The sequence below is a fragment of the Kogia breviceps genome, chromosome 11, assembly GCF_026419965.1.
Source record: "Kogia breviceps isolate mKogBre1 chromosome 11, mKogBre1 haplotype 1, whole genome shotgun sequence".
Lineage (NCBI taxonomy): Eukaryota > Metazoa > Chordata > Mammalia > Artiodactyla > Physeteridae > Kogia > Kogia breviceps.
This window is the reverse complement of record NC_081320.1, coordinates 90,750,519-90,771,576: the sequence shown is the minus strand read 5'-3', so window position 1 is coordinate 90,771,576 and position 21,058 is coordinate 90,750,519. Positions and strand designations below refer to the sequence as shown.

At 36.5% G+C, this 21,058-nt stretch overlaps 1 protein-coding gene across 4 annotated transcripts in view; it reads right to left on the bottom strand.

The window, feature by feature from the left end:
- SMC6 (structural maintenance of chromosomes 6) overlaps positions 1-21,058 on the bottom strand; it is a 73,574-nt gene that overhangs the window by 29,538 nt on the left and 22,978 nt on the right. For all 4 annotated transcript variants that reach the window (XM_067008082.1, XM_059078593.2, XM_059078594.2 and 1 more), the window contains 9 exons: positions 19,847-19,948; positions 16,302-16,421; positions 16,101-16,199; positions 12,761-12,907; positions 12,413-12,501; positions 12,068-12,232; positions 11,481-11,659; positions 10,136-10,340; positions 6,474-6,588 (listed from right to left, as the gene is read on the bottom strand). In XM_067008082.1, coding sequence (XP_066864183.1) covers positions 6,474-6,588; positions 10,136-10,340; positions 11,481-11,659; positions 12,068-12,232; positions 12,413-12,501; positions 12,761-12,907; positions 16,101-16,199; positions 16,302-16,421; positions 19,847-19,948 — 1,221 coding nt within the window. The remainder of the gene's footprint in view (positions 1-6,473; positions 6,589-10,135; positions 10,341-11,480; positions 11,660-12,067; positions 12,233-12,412; positions 12,502-12,760; positions 12,908-16,100; positions 16,200-16,301; positions 16,422-19,846; positions 19,949-21,058) is intronic.

Here is a 21,058-nt window from a genome sequence, read left to right as displayed (position 1 = left end):
GTTTTGAATTTTATTTTTTTATACAGCAGGTTCTTATTAGTCATCCATTTTATACATATCAGTGTATACATGTCAATCCCAATCTATCAATTCATCACACACCCCTGCCACTCTCCCTGCTTGGTGTCCATACCTTTGTTCTGTACATCTCTGTCTCTTATTTCTGCCCTGCAAACCGGTTCATCTGTACCATTTTTCTAGGTTCCACATATATGCATTAATATATGATATTTGTTTTTCTCTTCCTGACTTACTTCACTCTGTATGACAGTCTCTAGATCAATCCACGTCTCTCTAAATGACCCAATTTCGTTCCTTTTTATGGCTGAGTAATATTGCATTGTATATATGTACCACCTCTTCTTTACCCATTCATCTGTCGATGGGCATTTAGGTTGCTTCCATGACCTGGCTGGTGTAAACAGTGCTGCAATGAACAATGGAGGGCATCTTTTTGAATTATGGTTTTCTCTGGGTATATGCCCAGTAGTGGGATTGCTGGGTAATATGGTAATTCTACTTTTACTTTTTAAAGGAACCTCAATACTGTTCTCCATAGTGGCTGTAACAATTTACATTCCCACCAAGAGTGCAAGAGGGTTCCCTTTTCTCCACACCCTCTCCAGCATTTGTTGTTTGTAGATCTTCTGATGATGCCTATTCTAACTGGTGTGAGGTGATACCTCATTGTAGTTTTGATTTGCATTTCTCTAATATTTAGTGATGTTGAGCAGCTTTTCATGTGCTTCTTGGCCATCTGTATGTCTTCTTTGGAGAAATGTCTATTTAGGTCTTCTGCCCATTTTTTGATTGGGTTTTTTTTTTTTAAATATTGAGCTGAATGAACTCTTTATGTATTTTGGAGATTAATCCTTTGTCCGTTGATTCATTTGTAGATATTATCTCCCATTCTGAGGGTTGTCTTTTCATCTTGTTTGTAGTTTCCTTTGCTGTGCAAAAGCTTTTAAGTTTCATTAGGTCCCATTTATTTATTTTTATTTCCATTACTCTAGGAGGTGGATCAAAAAATATCTTGCTGTGATTTATGTCAAAGAGTGTTCATCCTATGTTTTCCTCTGAGAGTTTTACAGTGTCCGGTCTTACATTTAGGTCTCTAAACCATTTTGAGTTCATTTTTGTGTATGGTGTTAGGGAGTGTTCTAATTTCATACTTTTACATGTAGCTGTCCAGTTTTCCCAGCACCACTTATTGAAACGACTGTCTTTTCTCCACTGTATATCCTTGCCTACTTTGTCATAGATTAGTTGACCATAGGTGCATAGGTTTATCTCTGGGCTTTTTATCCTGTTCCATTGATCTATATTTCTGTTTTTGTGCCAGTACCATATTGTCTTGATTACTGTAGGTTTGTAGTATAGTCTGAAGTAAGGGAGTCTGATTCTTCCAGCTCCACTTCTTTTCCCTCGAGATTGCTTTGGCTATTCGGGGTCTTTTGTGTCTCCATACAAATTTTAAGATTTTTTTGTTCTAGTTCTGTAAACAATGCCACTGTTAATTTGATAGGGATTGCACTGAATCTGTAGATTGCTTTGGGTAGTATAGTCATTTTCACAATATTGATTCTTCCAATCCAAGAACATGGTATATCTCTCCATATGTTTGTGTCATCTTTGATTTCTTTCATCAATGTCTTATAGTTTACTGAGTACAGATCTTTTACCTCCTTAGGTAAGTTTATTCCCAGGTATTTGACTCTTTCTGTTGCAGTGGTGAATGGGGCTGTTCCATTAATTTCTCTTTCCGATCTTTCGTTGTTAGTGTATAGGAATGCAAGATTTCTGTGCATTAATTTTTTATCCTGCAACTTTACCAAATCCATTGATTAGCTCTAGTAGTTTTCTGGTGGCATTTTTAGGATTCTCTGTGTATAGTATCATGTCATCTGCAAACAGTGACAGTTTTACTTCTTCTTTTCCACTGTGTATTACTTTTATTTCTTTTTCTTCTCTGATTGCTGTGGCTAGGACTTCCAAAACTATGTTGAATATAGTGGTGAGTTGACATCCTTGTCTTGTTCCTGATCTTAGAGGAAATGGTTTCAGTTTTTCACCAATGAGAATGATGTTTACTGTGGGTTTGTCGTATATGGCCTTTATTATGTTGAGGTAGGTTCCCTCTATGCCCACTTCCTGGAGTTTTTATCATAAATGGGTGTTGAATTTTGTCAAAAGCTTTTTCTGCATCTATTGAGATGATCATATGGTTTTTATTCTTCAATCTGTTAATATGTTATATCACTGATTAATTGGCATATATTGAAGAAGCTGTGCATCCCTGGGATAAATCCCACTTGATCATGGTGTATGATCCTTTTAATGTGTTGCTGGATTCTGTTTGCTAGTATTTTGTTGAGGATTTTTCCATCTATATTCATCAGTGATATTGGTCTGTAACTTTCTTTTTCGGTAGTATTTTTGTCTGGTTTTGGTATCAGGGTGATGGTGGCCTCATAGAATGGGTTTGGGAGTGTTCCTTCCTCTTCAATTTTTTGGAAGAATTTGAGAAGGATGGGTGTTAGCTCTTCTCTAAATGTTTGATAGAATTCACCTGTGACGTCATCTGGTCCTGGACTTTTGTTTGTTGGAAGATTTTTAATCACAGTTTCAAGTTCATTACTTGTGATTGGTCTGTTCATATTTTCTATTTCTTCCTGGTTCAGTTTTGGAAGGTTACACCTTTCTAAGAATTAGTCCATTTCTTCCAGGTTTTCCATTTTATTGGCATAGAGTTGCTTGTAGTCGTCTCTTAGGATGCTTTGTATTTCTGCGGTGTCCGTTGTAACTTCTCCTTTTTCATTTCTAATTTTATTGATTTGAGTCCTCTCCCTCTTTTTCTTGATGAGTCTGGCAAAAGGTTTATCAATCTTGCTTACCTTCTCAAAGAACCAGATTTTAGTTTTATTGATCTTTGCTACTGGTTTCTTTGTTTCTATTTCATTTACTTCTGCTCTGATCTTTATGATTTGTTTCCTCCTGCTAACTTTGGGTTTTGTTTGTTCTTCTTTCTCTAGTTCCTTTAGGTATAAGGTTAGATTGTTTATTTGAGATTTTTCTTGTTTCTTGAGGTAGGCTTGTATTGCTATAAACTTCCCTCTTAGAACTGTTTTTGCTGCATCCCATAGGTTTTGGATCATCGTGTTTTCATTATAATTTGTTTCTAGGTATTTTTTTTATTTCCTCTTTGATTTCTTCAGTGATCTCTTGGTTATTTAGTAAAGTATTGTTTGGTCTCCATGTGTTTGTGTTTTGTACGTTTTTTTCCCTGCAGTTGATTTCTAATCTCATACTATTGTGGTCCGAAAAGCTGCTTGATATGATTTCAGTTTTCTTAAATTTGCCGAGGATTGATTTGTGACCCAAGGTGTGATCTATCCTGGAGAATGTTCTGTTTGCACTTGAGAAGAAAGTGTAATCTGCTGTTTTGGGATGGAATGTCCTGTAAATATCAATTAAATTTATCTGGTCTATTGTGTCATTTAAAGCTTGTGTTTCCTTATTAATTTTCTGTCTGGATGATCTGTCCATTGGTGTAAATGTGTTGTTAAAGTCCCCCACTATTATCGTGTTACTGTCTGTTTCCTCTTTTATAGCTGTTAGCAGTTGCCTTATGTATTGAGGTGCTCCTATGTTGGGAGCACTTATATTTATAATTGTTTTATCTTCTTCTTGGATTGATCCCTTGATCATTATGTAGTGTCCTTCCTTGTCTCTTGTAACTTTCTTTATTTTAAAGTCTATTTAATCTTGCTTTTGTATCCATTCAGTGAGGCTGTGTCTTTTGGTTGGAGCATTTAATCCTTTCATGTTTAAGGTAATTATTGATATGTATGCTCCTATTACTATTTTCTTAATTGTTATGGGTTTGTTTTTGTAGGTCCTTTTCTTCTCTTGTGTTTCCCACTTAGAGAAGTTCCTTTAGCTCTTGTGTAGAGATGGTTTGGTGGTGCTGAATTCTCTTAGCTTTTGCTTGTCTGTAAAGCTTTTGATTTCTCCCTCAAATCTGAATGAGATCCTTGCTGGGTAGAGTAATCTTGGTTGTAGGTTCTTCCCTTTCATCACTTTAAATATGTCCTGCCACTCCCTTCTGGCTTGTAAAGTTTCTACTGAGAAGTCAGCTGTTAACCTTATGGGAGTTCCCTTGTATGTTATTTGTCGTTTTTCCCTTGTTGCTTTCAATAATTTTTCTTTGTCTTTAATTTTTGTCAATTTGATTACTATGTGTCTCAGCGTGTTTCTCCTTGTGTACTTCCTGCCTGGGACTCTGTGCTTCCTGGACTTGGGTGGCTATTTCCTTTCCCATGTTAGGGAACTTTTCAACTATAATCTCTTCAAATATTTTTTCGGGTCGTTTCTCTCTCTCTTCTCCTTCTGGGACCCCTATAATGCGAATGTTGTCACATTTAATGTTATCCCAGAGGTCTCTTAGGCTGTCTTCATTTCCTTGCATTCTTTTTATTCTGTTCCGTGGTAGTGAATTCTACCATTCTGTCTTCCAGGTCACTTAACTGTTCTTCTGCCTCAGTTATTGTGCTATTGATTCCTTCTAGTATATTTTTCATTTCAGTTATTGTATTGTTCATCACTGTTTGTTTGTTCTTTAATTCTCCTAGGTCTTTGTTAAACATTTCTTGCATCTTCTCGATCTTTGCCTCCATTCTTTTTCCAAGGTCCTGGATCATCTTCACTATCATTATTCTGAATTATTTTTCTGGAAGGTTGCCTATCCCCACTTCATTTAGTTATTTTTCTGGGGTTTTATCGTTTTCCTTCATCTGGTACAAAGTCCTTTGCCTTTTTATTTTGTCTATCTTTCTGTGAATGTAGTTTTCCTTCCACAGGCTGCAGAACTGTAGTTCTTCTTGCTTCTGCTGTCTGCCCTTTGGTGGATGAGGCTATCTAAGAGGCCTGTGCAGGTTTCCTGATGGGAGGGACTGGTGGTGGGTAGAACTGGGTGTTGCTCTGGTGGGCAGAGCTCAGTAAAACTGTAATCCTGCTTTCTGCTGATGGGTGGGGCTGGGTTCTGCTCCTGGTGGTTGTTTGCCCTGTGGTGACCCAGCACTGGAGTCCTCCTGGCTCTATGGTGGGGCTAATGGCTGACTCTGGGAGGGCTCACACTGAGGAGTACTTCCCAGAACTTCTGCTGCCAGTGTCCTTGTCCCCACGGTGAGCCACAGCCACCCCCCACCTCTGCAGGAGACCCTCCCACACTAGCAGGTAGGTCTGGTTCAGTCTCCTGTGGGGTCACTGCCCCTTCCCCTGGGTCCCAATGCACACACTACTTTGTGTGTGCCCTCTAAGAGTGGAGTCTCTGCTTCCCCCAGTCCTGTCGAAGTCCTGCAATCAAATCCTGCTAGCCTTCAACGTCTGATTCTCTAGGAATTCCTCCTCCCATTGCCAGAACCCCAGGTTGGGAAGCCTGACGTGGGGCTCAGAACCTTCACTCCAGCAGGTGGACTTCTGTGGTATGTGTTCTCCAGTTTGTGAGTCACCCACCCAGACATTATGGAATTTGATTTTATTGTGATTGTGCCCCTCCTACCATCTCATTGCAGCTTCTCCTTTGTCTTTGGATGTGGGGTATCTTTTTTGGTGAGTTCCAGTGTCTTCCTGTCGATGACTGTTCAGCAGTTAGTTGTGATTCTGATGCTCTCGCAAAAGGGAGTGAGCACACGTCCTTCTACTCCGCCATCTTGAACCAATCTCCCTGATAGATTTTATTTTTAAATTCTAATATTGCTATCCAGTAAAGTTAAAGATTTTAAGTACTTTTTCACATGAAAATACTTACCTTAGAAATCTTATTTTTCATAGAAAAATGAAATCTTATTTTTTCTAAATGTCTTTTACACCCTAGGAAAGATGTGAGTGAACAGCAAATTCCAATAAAAGATTAGTACACTGAATTATGTAGGGAAAGCCTGGAAATATTTAGTATTTTACTTCCTAGAGGAAGTAAAAAGAGGATTAGGCTCAACTGAGGCCTAATCAACCTTCCTTGGAACAGACCTTTAAAAGAGGACTTCATTATTTTCTTTCAAGTATCTGTCTACAATATGAGAGGGTCAAGCCCACAAATAATTACAATATGAACTTGCAATTCACATATACACATTTGGATGACTGATGTCTTTGCCTCTCAGGTTCCATTAATGAGAAAAAGAGACTCTGTTTGTATTAATTACAGATTTGTTTTGAATTCCCTTGTCCCTTCTCAGCAAATTTATGCTAACAGATGAAACACAATATTGGTGATCTAATCTAACAAGTACATATCAATAGAAATATGTATACTGATGAAGAATAAACATTGATTTATTTTACAGAACTCAAAGTTTTTTTAAGAAAAATAATTCATAAAATATCAAGTACTTAAACAGAATAGGAATTTATATAACCAAGCTCAGTTTAGGAAATTTAAAATAATATAAAATACAGCAAGCATCTGGTCTTACTTTGATCAGCAGCACTGTCTCTATGCTTCTCATGTCAATTAGGCTATTTGTGACAACTGCATTATCTATTTCTAAAGCTGTCAGAACTGTTGGGAACTCTGGATGATAAGCAGCTCTAGAAGACAAAAATATATAAGGATTAACTTACCAACCTGTAATTATATATGTATATTTTTTAAATGGGTGACGAGATGATGGATAGTAACAAGACATGGAAAATATGTGATAACGTTTGAAAACATCTGTAATAGGTTTATTTTATTTTATTAGCAAACATTTATATAATACAATGTGCTAGGCACTGTTCTAAGCATATTATAAATACAGTTGATCTGTGAACAACACAAGTTTGAACTGCATAGGTCCATTTATATGTGGATTCTTTTTCAATGAATACAGTATGCACTGCAGTATCCGTGGTTGTCAGAATCAGCAGATGTGGACTGTGGCTACAGAGGGCCAAGTATGGGGCTTGAGCATCCACAGATTTTTATTTATACCCACAGAGGGATATCCCTGTGGAAACCTGTATTAGCTCATTTAATCTTCAAAAAACTATATGAGATAAATAATATTATTTGCTCTATTTTTTTTTTCCCAAATGAGGAAGCTGCAGAGAGTTTAATAAGTTCCCCAATGTCATAAAGGTAAGAGGTCAGGCTAGGATTTAAACCAGGCAGCTCAGCTCTAGAACCCAGATTCTCAATCATTATCTCCTATTGCCTGTTATACTTAATCATTACAATTTTCTTAAATCTTATACTCTATCATACAAACATAAAAGTTATTTAATTAAAACACATTGGGAAATGGCAATGGTATTCTTACCGCTTTCTTAGTTCTAGAATTCCAAAACAAAGAAATATCTTTGTATATATATGTTTTCCACTTATTCATTCATGAATTCAACATGTATTTACTGAGCACCTACTATGTGCCAGATGCTGTTCAGAGGATGAGGAGATAGCAGTAAACAAAACAGACTATATCCTTCTCCCCATGGAGCTTACATTCTACTGAAGGGAGACAGAAAAATCAAGAGAAAGTGGCATACCATGCTTTTTCACACAGAAAGGGTCAGGAAAAGCCTTACTAAGGTGTCAAAAGGCAGACACCTGAGGAATTGAGAGTTACATTAGCCTACTGAAGCATTAGCCTACTGGGCATTTCGTGCCCAGGGAGCAGAATTTGCAAAGGCCCTAAGAGGGCTGTTGGAGAAGCCGGAGGTCAGTGTGCTGTGGTGGACGAGCAGTGCTAGGAGTGCTACTGGACACAAGGACAGGAGAGATGGCAAGAGGACAGGTCATGGGGGCCCGAGAGGTCGCAGTTAGGCCTAAAGAGGATGAGAACATATAGGCCGATTTGAGCAGAGGAATGACATGGTCTGACTTTACTCTGGCTGTGATATTGAGGGTGTGGATGGAAGGGAACCAGAAGCAAAACTCACTTGAGATATGATGATGGCGTGAACCAGGGTGGCACTGCAGAAGTGTTTAGATCCTGGATACATTTATAAAGTATAGCCAGTAGGATATGGGAAGGCAGAAAGAAGTCAAGGATGACTGAGGTTTTGACTTGAGCAACTGAAAAATGGAGATGGGGATGACTATAGCAAGAGCAGTTTTTAGGGTGGATCTCAGGAGTTTGGCTTTTAGATATGTTAAGTTTCAAATGTCTTCTGGACATCAAAGTGGAAAATATAAATTGAATGTATTATAGTCTAGCATTCAGAGGAAAGAGCCCAGCTAGAAACATAATGTGGTGATCATCAGTGTGTGGATTATATTTAAAGCCATGAAACTGGATGAGTTCACCCAGGAAGTAAGTGCTGGGAGTAGGTACACATGGAGAAGAGGTCTGGAACACTGATACTGGAGGTTGCCAAGTGAGGAGAAATAAGCAGAAGACATTAAAAAAGAATACCTAGAGATCTGGGAAAACAAGAAGAGTGACATCCTAGGGACCAAGTAAAAAAAGTGTTTCAGGAAGAATTAAACGATCAACTGAATCAAATACCGCTGGTAGGTCAAGTCAGCGAGTAGGAAGGAAGGACGACGGGACCAAGCCAAGCAAGGCTCACTGGTGCCTGGACAAGAGCTGCTCTGGTATGTGATGAGGCTGTAAAAACTTGACTGGAGTAGGTTCAAGAAAGAAGGGGAAGAGAGAAATCAGTGACACAGACAACTCTTCTGAGAAGTCTTTCCTGTTAAAAAGAGGCAGAGAAATAGGATAGTAACCTTAGGACAAAGTTCAAGTGGAAGTAAAAACAAAGATAGGAAAGAATAGGGGGTGGGCGCTCTAGAAACATCAAGCAGTGTCAATGAAACAATGCAGGGAGTGAAGGGAGAGAGGATAGGGAGCCCGAGTCTAAGAGGGAGGGGACGTGGAAGGGGATTGTGGTGAAACATAGGCTCTGGCCAGTCCACTGAAAGCACAGGTTTCTATGCTAGGAAGGAGCAAGTATTTTGGAGCAGGCACATGCCACCGCTAGACAGGGCTGCTCCCACCAGCTTGCTCTAAAGCACCCAGTCACAACCACCCCTTCCTTTTGCTCTACTTCCCTGGGATGCACTTCATATTTAGTTTATATCACAAGTAGTTGCCCGCTGAGAGATGCTGTAAAATCAGTTGACGAAAACTAAAAGTAGGAATGTGTCAGTAATGAGACAAGGAAATGTGTCAGTAATGAGACAAGGAAAGGACAAGTATGGAATAGGCTCACTAAACAACATAATGTAGAAAGCCTAAAGATGATGGGAGGGACAAAGGAAAAACCACACATCAAATTCCAGGCGAGCATGGTGAGCCTCACTGGTAAGAGGAATTACAGGACAAAATGATTTGATGATCCTAATTAAGCTTAGAAGAAAGCTTTAACAAAAACGTGATTTCTAAAGCCAAGTAAAAAGAAAAATACCACAATCAAATTAAATATAGAAAAAACATGCTTAAAATGAAGGGCATTTTTAATGTTTCCAAATATAAGGCAACTGAAAAGAGCAAAAATTGGATTTATAAGAAAAAGTGGAGTGGGAGAGAAAAGAAATTTTAAAACAATCTGTTAAGAGGAATATATATATATATATATATATATATGAATATATATATATAGGAATATATATATAGGGATATATTAGAAAGGACTATATATATGTAGGAACACACACACACACACATACATGTATCTTTAAAATAAAGTGATTAGCTAGCCAGCAGCTAACAAAGAAGGCAGCTTGGATATGATGCCCGTGAGAAGGTATGTTAGGGTCATTAAAGAAAACAATCACAGCTCTTTACGGAATCTGTAAACCATCTAGAGTTGAACTGTGAGTAATGAGCGCCAGAGTTCTTCCGTACACCCTTCCTCTTAACGTGGCCAGGTCTGCACCATTTCCCTCTTCAGTACAACTTCTAAGCCACACAGCATCTACTTCCCAGCATGTCTCCCAAAACAGACCTCACGTAAGGACCTCAAAGGCAGGGAGTATCTCTCATTTATCTATGTATCTCCAATGCCTAAGGTTCAAATGAAAGACGTGGCTTGATGGAATTTTACAAATCAGTAGTGTAGATATGGTTAACATTAAAAATGTTTTAACACTTTCTAAGCTTGCACGTAACTAAGCAAAACCAGAAACAGTATTCAACTACTGATGCCTTACCTGTGTCTTACATCATACACCTCATTCCGAAACTCAGAAACTATTATCTGTGGCCGTGAGGTCCCTGGTGGGTAAAACCTTTTCATCAGTGCCTGAAGCACTCTTTCATCAGCATGATTATGGCAACAATAGGCTTGCAGAAGTCCTTTCAAGCAAGATTCAATAGCCAGAGCAAGCTCAGCATCCCGAGGATGAATGCAAGCTCCTAAAAGTGAGAGAAAATTATTAAAAAGCCCATAAATACTTGAAATATTAATGTAACTATCTTTATAAAAGTTCATAAACGACTTTAAAATATTTTCATATGAAGCAATTTAAATGATATTATAGATCTTATTTTAACCAAATGGGAAATACCCCATCCCACTGGATACCCTGGGGAGAAAACCCACCAAATCCTGTGAAAAGCTGTCTCGCTCTAATGTAAATCAACAGTATTTTTCTTGTGTGTGTGTGTGTGTATATATATATATATATATATATATATATATATATATATATATATATATATATATATATATATATATATATAAAATACTATTCCAGCCTCTGAATGGTGTTTTGATAATCAAACCAGAAGGGTTATAGACTCTTCACTATTTTCTGTAAAACTGATTAATATTGAAATTTTAGATTTAGAGAGGGAAAAAAATACCTCATCTATTGAAATGGATCCTGGTACAGAGGTACATACCATTTAAATGAAGAGACATTACTACAATACTTAATACAGTACATAATACTGTACTTATATTTTACTAAAAAAGTATATTTATATTTATAGCATCATTTTCACCTAATGATGTACAGAATTAGAGATAACTCCTCAGAACTCAATTGATTTTTTTTCCTTATGTATATATGAGGATAACTAAATAACCTCAGGCTTATAGTTGAAAGAGGACTTAGAAGTAATGTTGTCCAAACCTAAATAGAAACTTAAAAAGACAAGTCATTTTATCAAGTTTTACACAAAACTCAGGTGATTGGCCTTTTAAATATATCTTGATATCACTGAATTTTCCTACTAATCAATTACATGCAAATTAGCTCATTGATTTATTCATTCAAAAGAAAATCAAAACCAGATTATTCAGCTCTATAATTACTTTTCCTTTTCCTAAGTTCTCTTTCTTTTGGCTTTTTTATGCTTAAAATATACAAAAGGAAAGTTACAAAGTTTAAAGTGATTCTATCATTATTTCTTAAAATATGTACAAAGTCTACATATAACTACATGGTTCTTCGATAACAGTGTTTTAAAATTATATTCAACAGACTCCTTCCAGAAAATAAAAATGTACTTCTAATTTTTATTATATCCTGACTAATTAGCGACAAATACCTAAAGGGCCTACAGGTTTATAGGTAAAATGCCCCCGTCTGTAAGCATCATCTATGGCTTCCAGAAGAGCTGGAACATGAGGGCCAAATCTTTTCAGTCGATCAGTTTTACTATCTTTCAATTCTTTCAGTTGCCTCTGATTATAGTTCAGTGTATTCTTCACATCTAACTCTTCTCTCCTACAAAATACAAGTGGAAAAACAAAACAGATATGTGATACGGTTAAACAGAAATACTCAGTCTTTTCCCCTAACACCTGCATACCAGTGAATGACACAGCTGCCCTAAAAACTAAAAGTGGATTTCTTCATTTGAAAACAACTGTGTTACCAGGAAAAAATAGTCAGAAGACCTCAAAACTTAGCATGGAAAAAAAGAAAAATGCAATCGTGACGAGGACTAGAAATCCCAGAAACTGTACAATTCTACAAGTTTAAGAAGTCTTATTAGGAAAGTGATTTTAAAAGATCCCTTATTATGAGGAAGAAGAATAACAACAAAAAAAACATGTATTCTCTTTTCATATAAAGAGGAAAACTAGATGATTTTCAAATAACTGAAAAAAGTATAAGAATGTGGACACTTACTTAATTCTGGTATGTTCTTCTTTGTCCTTTTCTATGGCTTGCTGAAATTGTTCGATCTCTTGATTGACTGAACTTTCTTGGTCCTGTAAGACCTTTACTCTTTCTTTTAACCAAGATATTTTTTTTTGCCTTTCCAACCGTTCAGGTTCCAAAGACTGATCAGCACTAATGGTAAATAATACAAAGTGGAAAATGTTCAATGAAAAAACCTAACATTTAAGAAACATAAAGCAAAGTGATAAAACTCTTTTAGCAAGAATACAGAAAAATAAAATATTCCATTTCATCTGGATTACTTTATTACAAAATGAGATAACTATGAAAATTGCAAAGTAACTATCTTACCTTTTTCTCAGTTCTTCAATTCTTTTGCAAAGCTGCTCATCATCTTTCTTTAATGCTCTATACTCGTTTAGGGAACGGTTGTATAAAACCTAAAAAAAATTAGACATACTTTAGTAAAATGAAAAAGACAAATACCCCATTCAAGACCACTTTTGCCAAATCGTCAAATCAGAGGTTGAATATATGCAGAAATATATTTTTAAAACAACATACATATATGGCCATATGAAATCATTACATGTTTTGAAGTCTGAAAGCAACACAGTTACAAAAACCTCTACTTTTAAAAATAAATGAACAGTATTTATACTTGATATGCAATTTTTAATACTGAAAAATTTCTCTCACCTCAGCTTCATTATAGGCCCTTTTCTTAGAAGTAAGATCTGCTTTCAGTGCCATACATTCTGGTGCTCGTGCATTTGTCTCTTGACTAATCTTTTCTAGTTTATCTTGAATATCCTTGTACTTTTTTTCTGCTTCATTAAGTCTGACCTTTAAGAAAATAACATTGTTGGAGTATATTTTATTTTTCTCCAATAAACAGAAAAAATAAAAAAATAATTATATATGGTTCACATTTCAAATAAACTTAATTTTGCTCTAACTAAACTCAAGACATTAATTAGGTAAACAAACATAATTATATAAAGTGTTAAATATGTATTTTTTTAAATTGAAATATTGTTGATTTACAATATTATGTTAGTTTCAGGTACACAGCAAAGTGATTCAGTTATACATATACATAGATATATAGATAGGTACATATCTATCTATCTATTCTTTTTCAGATCCTTTTCCATTATAGGTTATTACAAGATATTGAATATAGGTTCCCTGTACTATACAGTAAGCCCTTGTTGTTTATTTTATATACAGTGGTATGTATACATTAATCCCATACTCATTTACCCTTCACCCCTTGCCCTTTTGGTACCCATAAATTTGCCTTCTATGTCTGTGAGGCTGTTTCTGTTTTGTTAATAAGTTCATTTGTATCATTTTTTAGACTCCACATGTAAGTGATATCATATAATATTTGTCTTTCTCTGTCTGACTTACTTCACTTAGTACGATAATCTCTAGGTCCACCAATGTTGCTGCAAATGGCAGTATCTCATTATTTTTTATAGCAGAGTAACATTCCTGTGTGTGTGTGTGTGTGTGTGTGTGTGTGTGTGTGTGTGTGTGTACCACATCTTCTTTATTCACTCATCTGTTGATGGACACTTAGGCTGCTTCCATGTCTTGGCTATTATAAATAGTGCTGCTATGAACACTGAGGTGCATGTATCTTTTTTAATTAGAGTTTTCATCTTTTCTGGATATATGCCTAGGAGTGGGATTGCTGGGTCGTATGGTAACTCTATTTTTAGTTTTTTAAGGAACCCCCGTACTGTTCTCCATAGTGGCTGCACCAATTTACATTCCCACCAACAGTGCAGGAGGGTTCCCTTTTCTCCACACCCTCTCCAGCATCTATTATTTGTAGACTTTTTGATAATGGCCATTCTGACTGGTGTGAGGTGATACCTCATTGTAGTTTTGATTTGCATTTCTCTAATGATTTGAAATGCTAAAATATATTTTAATTCCACATATAGCTTTCCAGTAACTGTGCTATCTTCTGGGGATACAAAGATATAGTAACAACTGTCTTCAAGTAACACAATTAAAGGGAGATAGACACAATTTAGCAGAGAAACAAACATGCAAATAGATCATGCAGTTTGGACGCAATAATGCTTAAGTAGGGTATGTATATTTATAATTGTGAAAGCACGAGGAAGAATTTATAGGTCTGTCAGAAAAAGTTAGGAATGCCTTCAAAGAAGCATTTGAGCTGAAACTTGGAAGATTAATCAAAATATACCAGGAAAAAAGCTGGGGAAAGGTGTTACAGGGAGTTGGAAAAGCATGTGGAAAGGCATTAAAACCATTTTAGGAATTAAAATTATTTCTGGAGCTTGAACTGAGAGGGTAGTGGTGGGAGATGAGATGAAGGAGTAGAAGGGCTTTGAATTCCATGATCAGCTTACAACTTAATCCTCTAGATAATAGGGAAACAAGATACGAAACTATACGTAAATCTATAAAGAAACTATATGTAAATCTATACGTACAATCACTTTGGAAGCACATGGAAGGCAAGGTAAAGGGAAAAATTAAAGGAAATGATGTCTGTAAGAAGTTAATGTAATGTTCTGGGACAAAAATAATTAGGGACCAAAATGTCACACTGAAAATAGGAATAGATTAGAAGGGACCAATATGAGAACTCTTTAGATCAGAGATCAGCAAATTTTTTCTAGAAAGAGCCAGATAGTGTATACTTCAGGCTTTGTGGGCTATAAAGTCTCTGTCACAGCTATTCAACTAGAAATGCTAAGTTTGAAGTGTCTGGAACATGTAGGTAAAGATGGGAAGACAAATATTTGAACCAAGTGCTCAGGATAAAAGTTTGATTAGGAGATACAGATTAGGGAATTGTCAATATGTAGGCTACTTAGGAAACATTATATAAAATGGTAGTGTAGTTCTGTTATTAAGACATCAGTAGTATAATTTCTATGTTTTTTATAAAAATTGAAGTTGGTCTAGGTGTGATATAAACTAAATATAATTCATCTATCTTCAGTTTAAATTAGGTTAATACAAGTTTAAAGTCTGCTTTAGACACTATTTCTTCAGAAACCTTCCCTTCAATAGTTACTCTATAATCAATCAACAAGCATATACTATGTGAAAGGTTCTATGTAAGACATGGTGGGAAGGATATAAATATAAGATAGTCCAAACCCTACAGAAATTTACCATTTACTACATAGCGTGGCCAAATACTTAAGTAGAGCAAATAGCCACAGAACTAAATATCATCCAACCTCAAGATTTTCCTCTCCCCACTTGAAAAATAAAAAAAGTGTTTATTCCTAAGACTGGATTTCACTTTTAGACTGGGGAGTATCTAAAGAGGAAAGCAACAAGGTCTTCCCCTATGACAAGCTGAGAAGAATTGAATGAAAATTTCAGAATATTCTCTCAGAAATGAAAATCTAAGGTGAGAGAGGTGGGTGGGGTTAAATTTCCATTTACTACCTGAAGAGGGAATAAGAAATTCAGCCCAGAGAACACTAAGTAAATGTACTGTCTTCACCATTTCTGTTTCTTTTACACACTCATCTATCACCTTTCACAGATTAATGTTATAACCCTTAAAAGGAAAAAGACTGACCTGCTTATCTTAGGCGTAGACAGGAAAAAGTAAGGTGGGAAAGATTACACCCTGTACTACAACTAAGCCTGGGAGCCAGAAGCTCGTAAGCTAAAGTAGAACAAAATACTAAGATGTAAGTCAGTCACACTGAGTACGCGGGGGCTCCTATAAAGAAAGAAAAGGCTAGGAGATCTACTTCCAGCACGACAGCAGAGAAATTCCACAGTGGTGGCTGTACAACCTTGTGAATATACAAAAAAACCACTGAACTGTAAATTTTAAATGGGTGGATTGTATGGTATATGAATCATATCTCAATAAAGCTGTTAACAAGAGAATGGCAAGGTAAATATATAAAGAGCAGGTCTGCTCTGTGGTACAAAGGTCCATGTGGAAACCCTCAACAGAAAATTACTCCCTTTATTTACCCCTCAACCAACTTCTACCTCTGTATAAAAAAAATATAATTACCTGCTGTTCTTCCGTTTTCCTCTCAAGTCTAGCAGCACGATCTTCTCCAATTTTGATGTTATCTCTGATAGCATTCAGTTGTTTTTCAATTTCATTGACCTAAAAAGAAATTATATAGCAAGTCACATATAAGACTAACTACAACCAAGTATATTCTGTATATTACAAATATGTGTGAATAGGTAATTAAGTGAAAATTACCACTGCCCAAGCCATTTCATGTTTCAAGTATTCCAGATTGGTCTTCATTGTACTTAAGCCAGCAATACTTTGAAAACGTTCTTCTTTCTCCAAACACTGGCGCTTTAGTTCAGTAAGTCGCTTAAAAAAAGAAAAAAGAATATATTTCTTAACAACATCGAAAAGACAAGACTTTCTGCAAATGTATTTCTTCTGAATACTGCCTAAACAAGTACTGAAAAAGATGTGCTAGGAAATGACTTCTTTAATTAAAGCAAAAATAAAAAATCTTTTTGGTTCTTTGGTATACTCTTACTAATAAGTACAATCAATTTGTTAATTTCTGCACTATAAAAATGAGCAGATACTCTTCAAACGAAGAAGAGCAAAGGAATAAAAGTTTCAAGGCCACACAAGTATAGACAAAACTCAGTTTCTCATTTTCTCTCAATTCCCTACCTGACAGACAGACTGGACCGTTCTTCTGGGCGAAGTATACCCAGGATCCATTCCAATGATAATGGAAGGTTCAAAAGGAATTTATTTCTAAAAATCAAGCGTTACATTTTTTTCTTATCCAAGTTTTCTCTTAATAATTAATCAATAAAGCAAAAACCAACTATAGTGACGTATGAACAGCTTCTAAAGCTGCACACCTGGGTAGACAGCCTCTCCTCTTCATTCATGGTTTCCATGTTCAGCTAGGGTCTTCTCTATGGATCTTAGTGTGTTTCCCTATCCAAGTCACTTTCCCATTCTTCAGGATTATTTCAATCCATTATCACTCTCTTCAGATTTCACATAACAGCCACCTTAATCCCTTACTCATTCTCCCTGATGCCTATTTCACAGAATTCAGAAGCTATCAGAAAGAAACCATCTCCAGTGTTCAACAACCTTATATATAAACCTAAAGCAGTCTTTTCTTCCCGCTAAAACGGAAGAGGTGGCTTCATTATACTTAAGTCCAGTCCCTATCTCTTACTTAGATCCTACTCACCCCCCTTCTGCCTTCTCAAGAGGTCTAAATTAGTTGATTTTTCATCCCATCTTTTTCATCTTTTTTCCACTTAATCCTCCTCACTGACTCCTTTCCATGATCACATTTAAAACTTTACTTACTTATCTTTCCAATTTACAAACAAAACCACCAATATCCACCCCTGGATACCACCTCTTCCTCTAAAAGCTGTCTTCCCTTTCCATCCAAGTTTCATGAAAATGATCTCTAGCTCTTCAATTCTCTCTCTGGTTTTCAGCCCCACAAATCTGGCTTTTCTGTTTTCACCACTACCCTACATGTTCCACGGAACATTGGCCCAACCCATTTCAAAGCTCTTCTCTACCCTACCACTGCCACTGCCCTCACGTACGTCACCGTCATCTGTTTGAGCAACGGTAATACCTTCCTTATCGATCTCTCTGTTTGTTCCTTCCTTACAGCAGTTCACTCTCTTCTGCAGCACAGTGATCTCCTGAAAATATACACGCAACCAAGCCATCCACTTTCACGTGCTGTACTGCCCTTAAGTTTTCCAAGGTCTTCCACAATCTGGCCTCTTAACTCTCATGCTTGTGTTCTCCACTTTAGACAATGTAGAATTCTTTCAGCTGTTTAAAACCACCACATGCTCTCTTGCCCAAGACTCCATTCATGCTTATTTCTTGGAACACACTTCCTCACTCTCACCATCCTTTGCCTGGTACTATTCACCCTTCAGTTCTTACCTTAGACATTACTTACCTAACAGCTATACCTCTCCCACTGCCCCTGCCTTGTCCCTAACCCCTGTTGCCAGTATCCTATTAAGTGCTTTTGCACAAACTAATCTTTAACTCCTTTAGTAGTGCTCACCATAGTCAATTATCTACCATCTGCTTTCTGCTGAATAGTTTAGGTGTATGACCCCGAGAATCCTGTTATGTATTTGCCATTATATGGTCATGGCCAAAGCACAATGCTAGCAGGCACATGGTAGGAACTTAATATTTGATGGCTGAATGACTTCCAGTTTCTAATCTTCACATTCTATTTCTTTTTTTTTGACTTTTTCATTTGTATCTCCCACTGTATCCTTTTTTGTTGGCTTGGGGGTTTTTGTTTGTTTGTTTAATTTTTATTGAAGTATTGTTGATTTACAACGTTGCGTTAGGTCACATTCTACTTCTTAAAGATTAAACTATTCAAATCCAGAGCTTATTTTGAGAATATAGTGCATTTAATTAATTAGGAAAAAATTTCCTATTAAGTGCATATTATGCATAAGCAACTCTGATACATGATATAGGGATGCATTTCTTAAACTTCATAAACAAAGTATCTTCAATCGCTTATAACAAAGTAAACCATGAAGAAAGTGGGTATTTAAACACCAAGCTGTTTGAAGCAAACAAATTTCTTCAAAGTCCTGACTTATTGTTTTTAAAATAATAGATGTTAATATATACTATGTACATTTGCTTGAATATACAATATTTCCTTTCTCCAATAATAACACCGACACTCCAATAACACTGATACTCCATTATCAATTCCGTGGTTTACAGTACATCCTTGCACACTATCACATACCCCAGGTTTGAAGAAATAATGTGGGGAATAAAAATAAATATACTCATCTTTGCTTTTTCAGTTTTCACTTAATGAACCATATAACTATAAACCCAATTTTAAATATGCACGCCTCAAAAACTTGAAGTAAAAAGGTCAGTGTAACATCTAATAAAGTTGACTTGGGTCAATCATTAATACAATACTATCTCAAAAGGACATGCTAAAAAGTTGCTCAAAGCAACTGACTGTATAAAACTGATTAAGTGACAAAAGAAAAAGATACAGAATCATACAAAACTTGGTGGGACTTAATGTACTGGATGAACAGCTGAAACATAAGCCTTATAACTCTGAGGTCTCTGATTATCAAACAAAGGTTTGCTCTTCAAGAATCAGAAGAAGAAAGTACAAGAACAAACTATAGCAGATGTAAAAACAAACCTAAGTAAAAAAGTCACGTTGGGTTGAGTGATTTCAAATTCAAGCACATTCACATGGCTGCCAAGCTGGTGAATACTGATGTGACAGCTGCTACCAAGCTATCAGTGCTCAAAGAATGTTAACATTTTACCAGTGTAATGAAACAGTTATGTATCGTATATAATTATAAATGCATATTATGTTTAATACCAACTTGAGGCTTGTGCTTATTTTCCCATCAAAAGAGAGAGAGTTTTTAAACTACTTCCGAGTGAGAATCAGTGATACCTTATTGTGGAACCAAGGGATAAGTATGTTAGATACTGCCCTGTCCTCTACTTTACAGCCTCATAGAAGAATTAAGACATGGACAAACCCATTATTATAAAACAAAAAAGTAAAGGCTAATAAATACCCTGAATGTAAAAAACCACATTTGTTATAGCTGATAGAGTACTATAAAAATGTTACTAGTTTTATATAGATATACACATATAGATATATAGGTATATAATTTTACAATACATTTACCCGATAAGTACTATAGGAATTTGACTGATCTCTAAAATAATTGCATTAAGTGTTTACAAACCTCTTCTCCTTGATTTATCTGTTCCTTTGTTCTTTCTTTTGTTTCCATGATGTATGAATAATCTTCCTTCATTTGTTCCAGTTGGGTGGCTTTCATAAAGAACTATATCAACAACAAGAAAAATACAATTAGGAGTTTGTAAACTTCCACGGGACTATGAAAAAAAGAATTTGGTCTCTAAAAACTTTTAGACCAATTATATAAAAAGACATTAAAAACATACTTAAGCAAGTAAATACATTGGGCCTCCGTTGCTGCACGCGGGCTTTCTCTAATTGTGGAGAGCGGGGGCTACTCTTCGTTGCAGTGTACAGGTTTCTCATTATGGCGGCTTCTCTTGTTGCAGAGCATGGGCTCTAGGCACACAGACTTCAGTAGTTGTGGCCCGCAGGCTCAGTAGTTGTGGCTCGCGGGCTCTAGAGCGCAGACTCAGTATGTGTGGCGCGCGGGCTTAGTTGCTCCGCAGCATGTGGGATCTTCCCAGACCAGGGCTCGAACCCATATCCCCTGCACCGGCAGGCGGATTCTTAACCACTGTACCACCAGGGATGTCCCAGTATCCTTGATCTTAATGCATCATAATTTTTTAGCATAGGGAATACCAAAACCCATTCAAAAGTCACACTGTAAGCTGTAGTAGTAGTCATATATTTTGTTGGCTTTCTAACAAGTTTTAAATAGGGGCTTCCCTGGTGGCGCAGTGGTTAAGAATCCGCCTGCCAATGCAGGGAACATGGGTTCGAGCCCTGGTCTGGGAAGATCCCACATGCCTCAGAGCAACTAAGCCCGTGCTCCACAAGCACTGAGCCTGTGCTCTAGAGCCCGTGAGCCACAACTACTGAAGCCCACGCGCCTAGAGTCCGTTCTCTGCAACAAGAAGCCCACGTACCACAACAAAGAGTAGCCCCCCACTCGCCACAACTAGAGAAAGCCCGTGTGCAGCAACAAAGACCCAACACAGCCAAAGATAGATAAATAAATAAATAAAAATTTTAAAAAGTTTAAAATAATCTAACGTTTAAAAGTTATTATGTATGTTTGGGCAATCATTCCCTTGTATTTTCATAAAGATAAATTTTAGAATTCATTCTCTTTCAGAATTAAAAGCAAAGAAGTTAAAGCAAGGATTTACCAAGAAAATTATACTTCCATCTTACTTAACAAGTTCCTAAATTAGTTCTACAATATTACTCTAAATAGCGACTTAAAAAA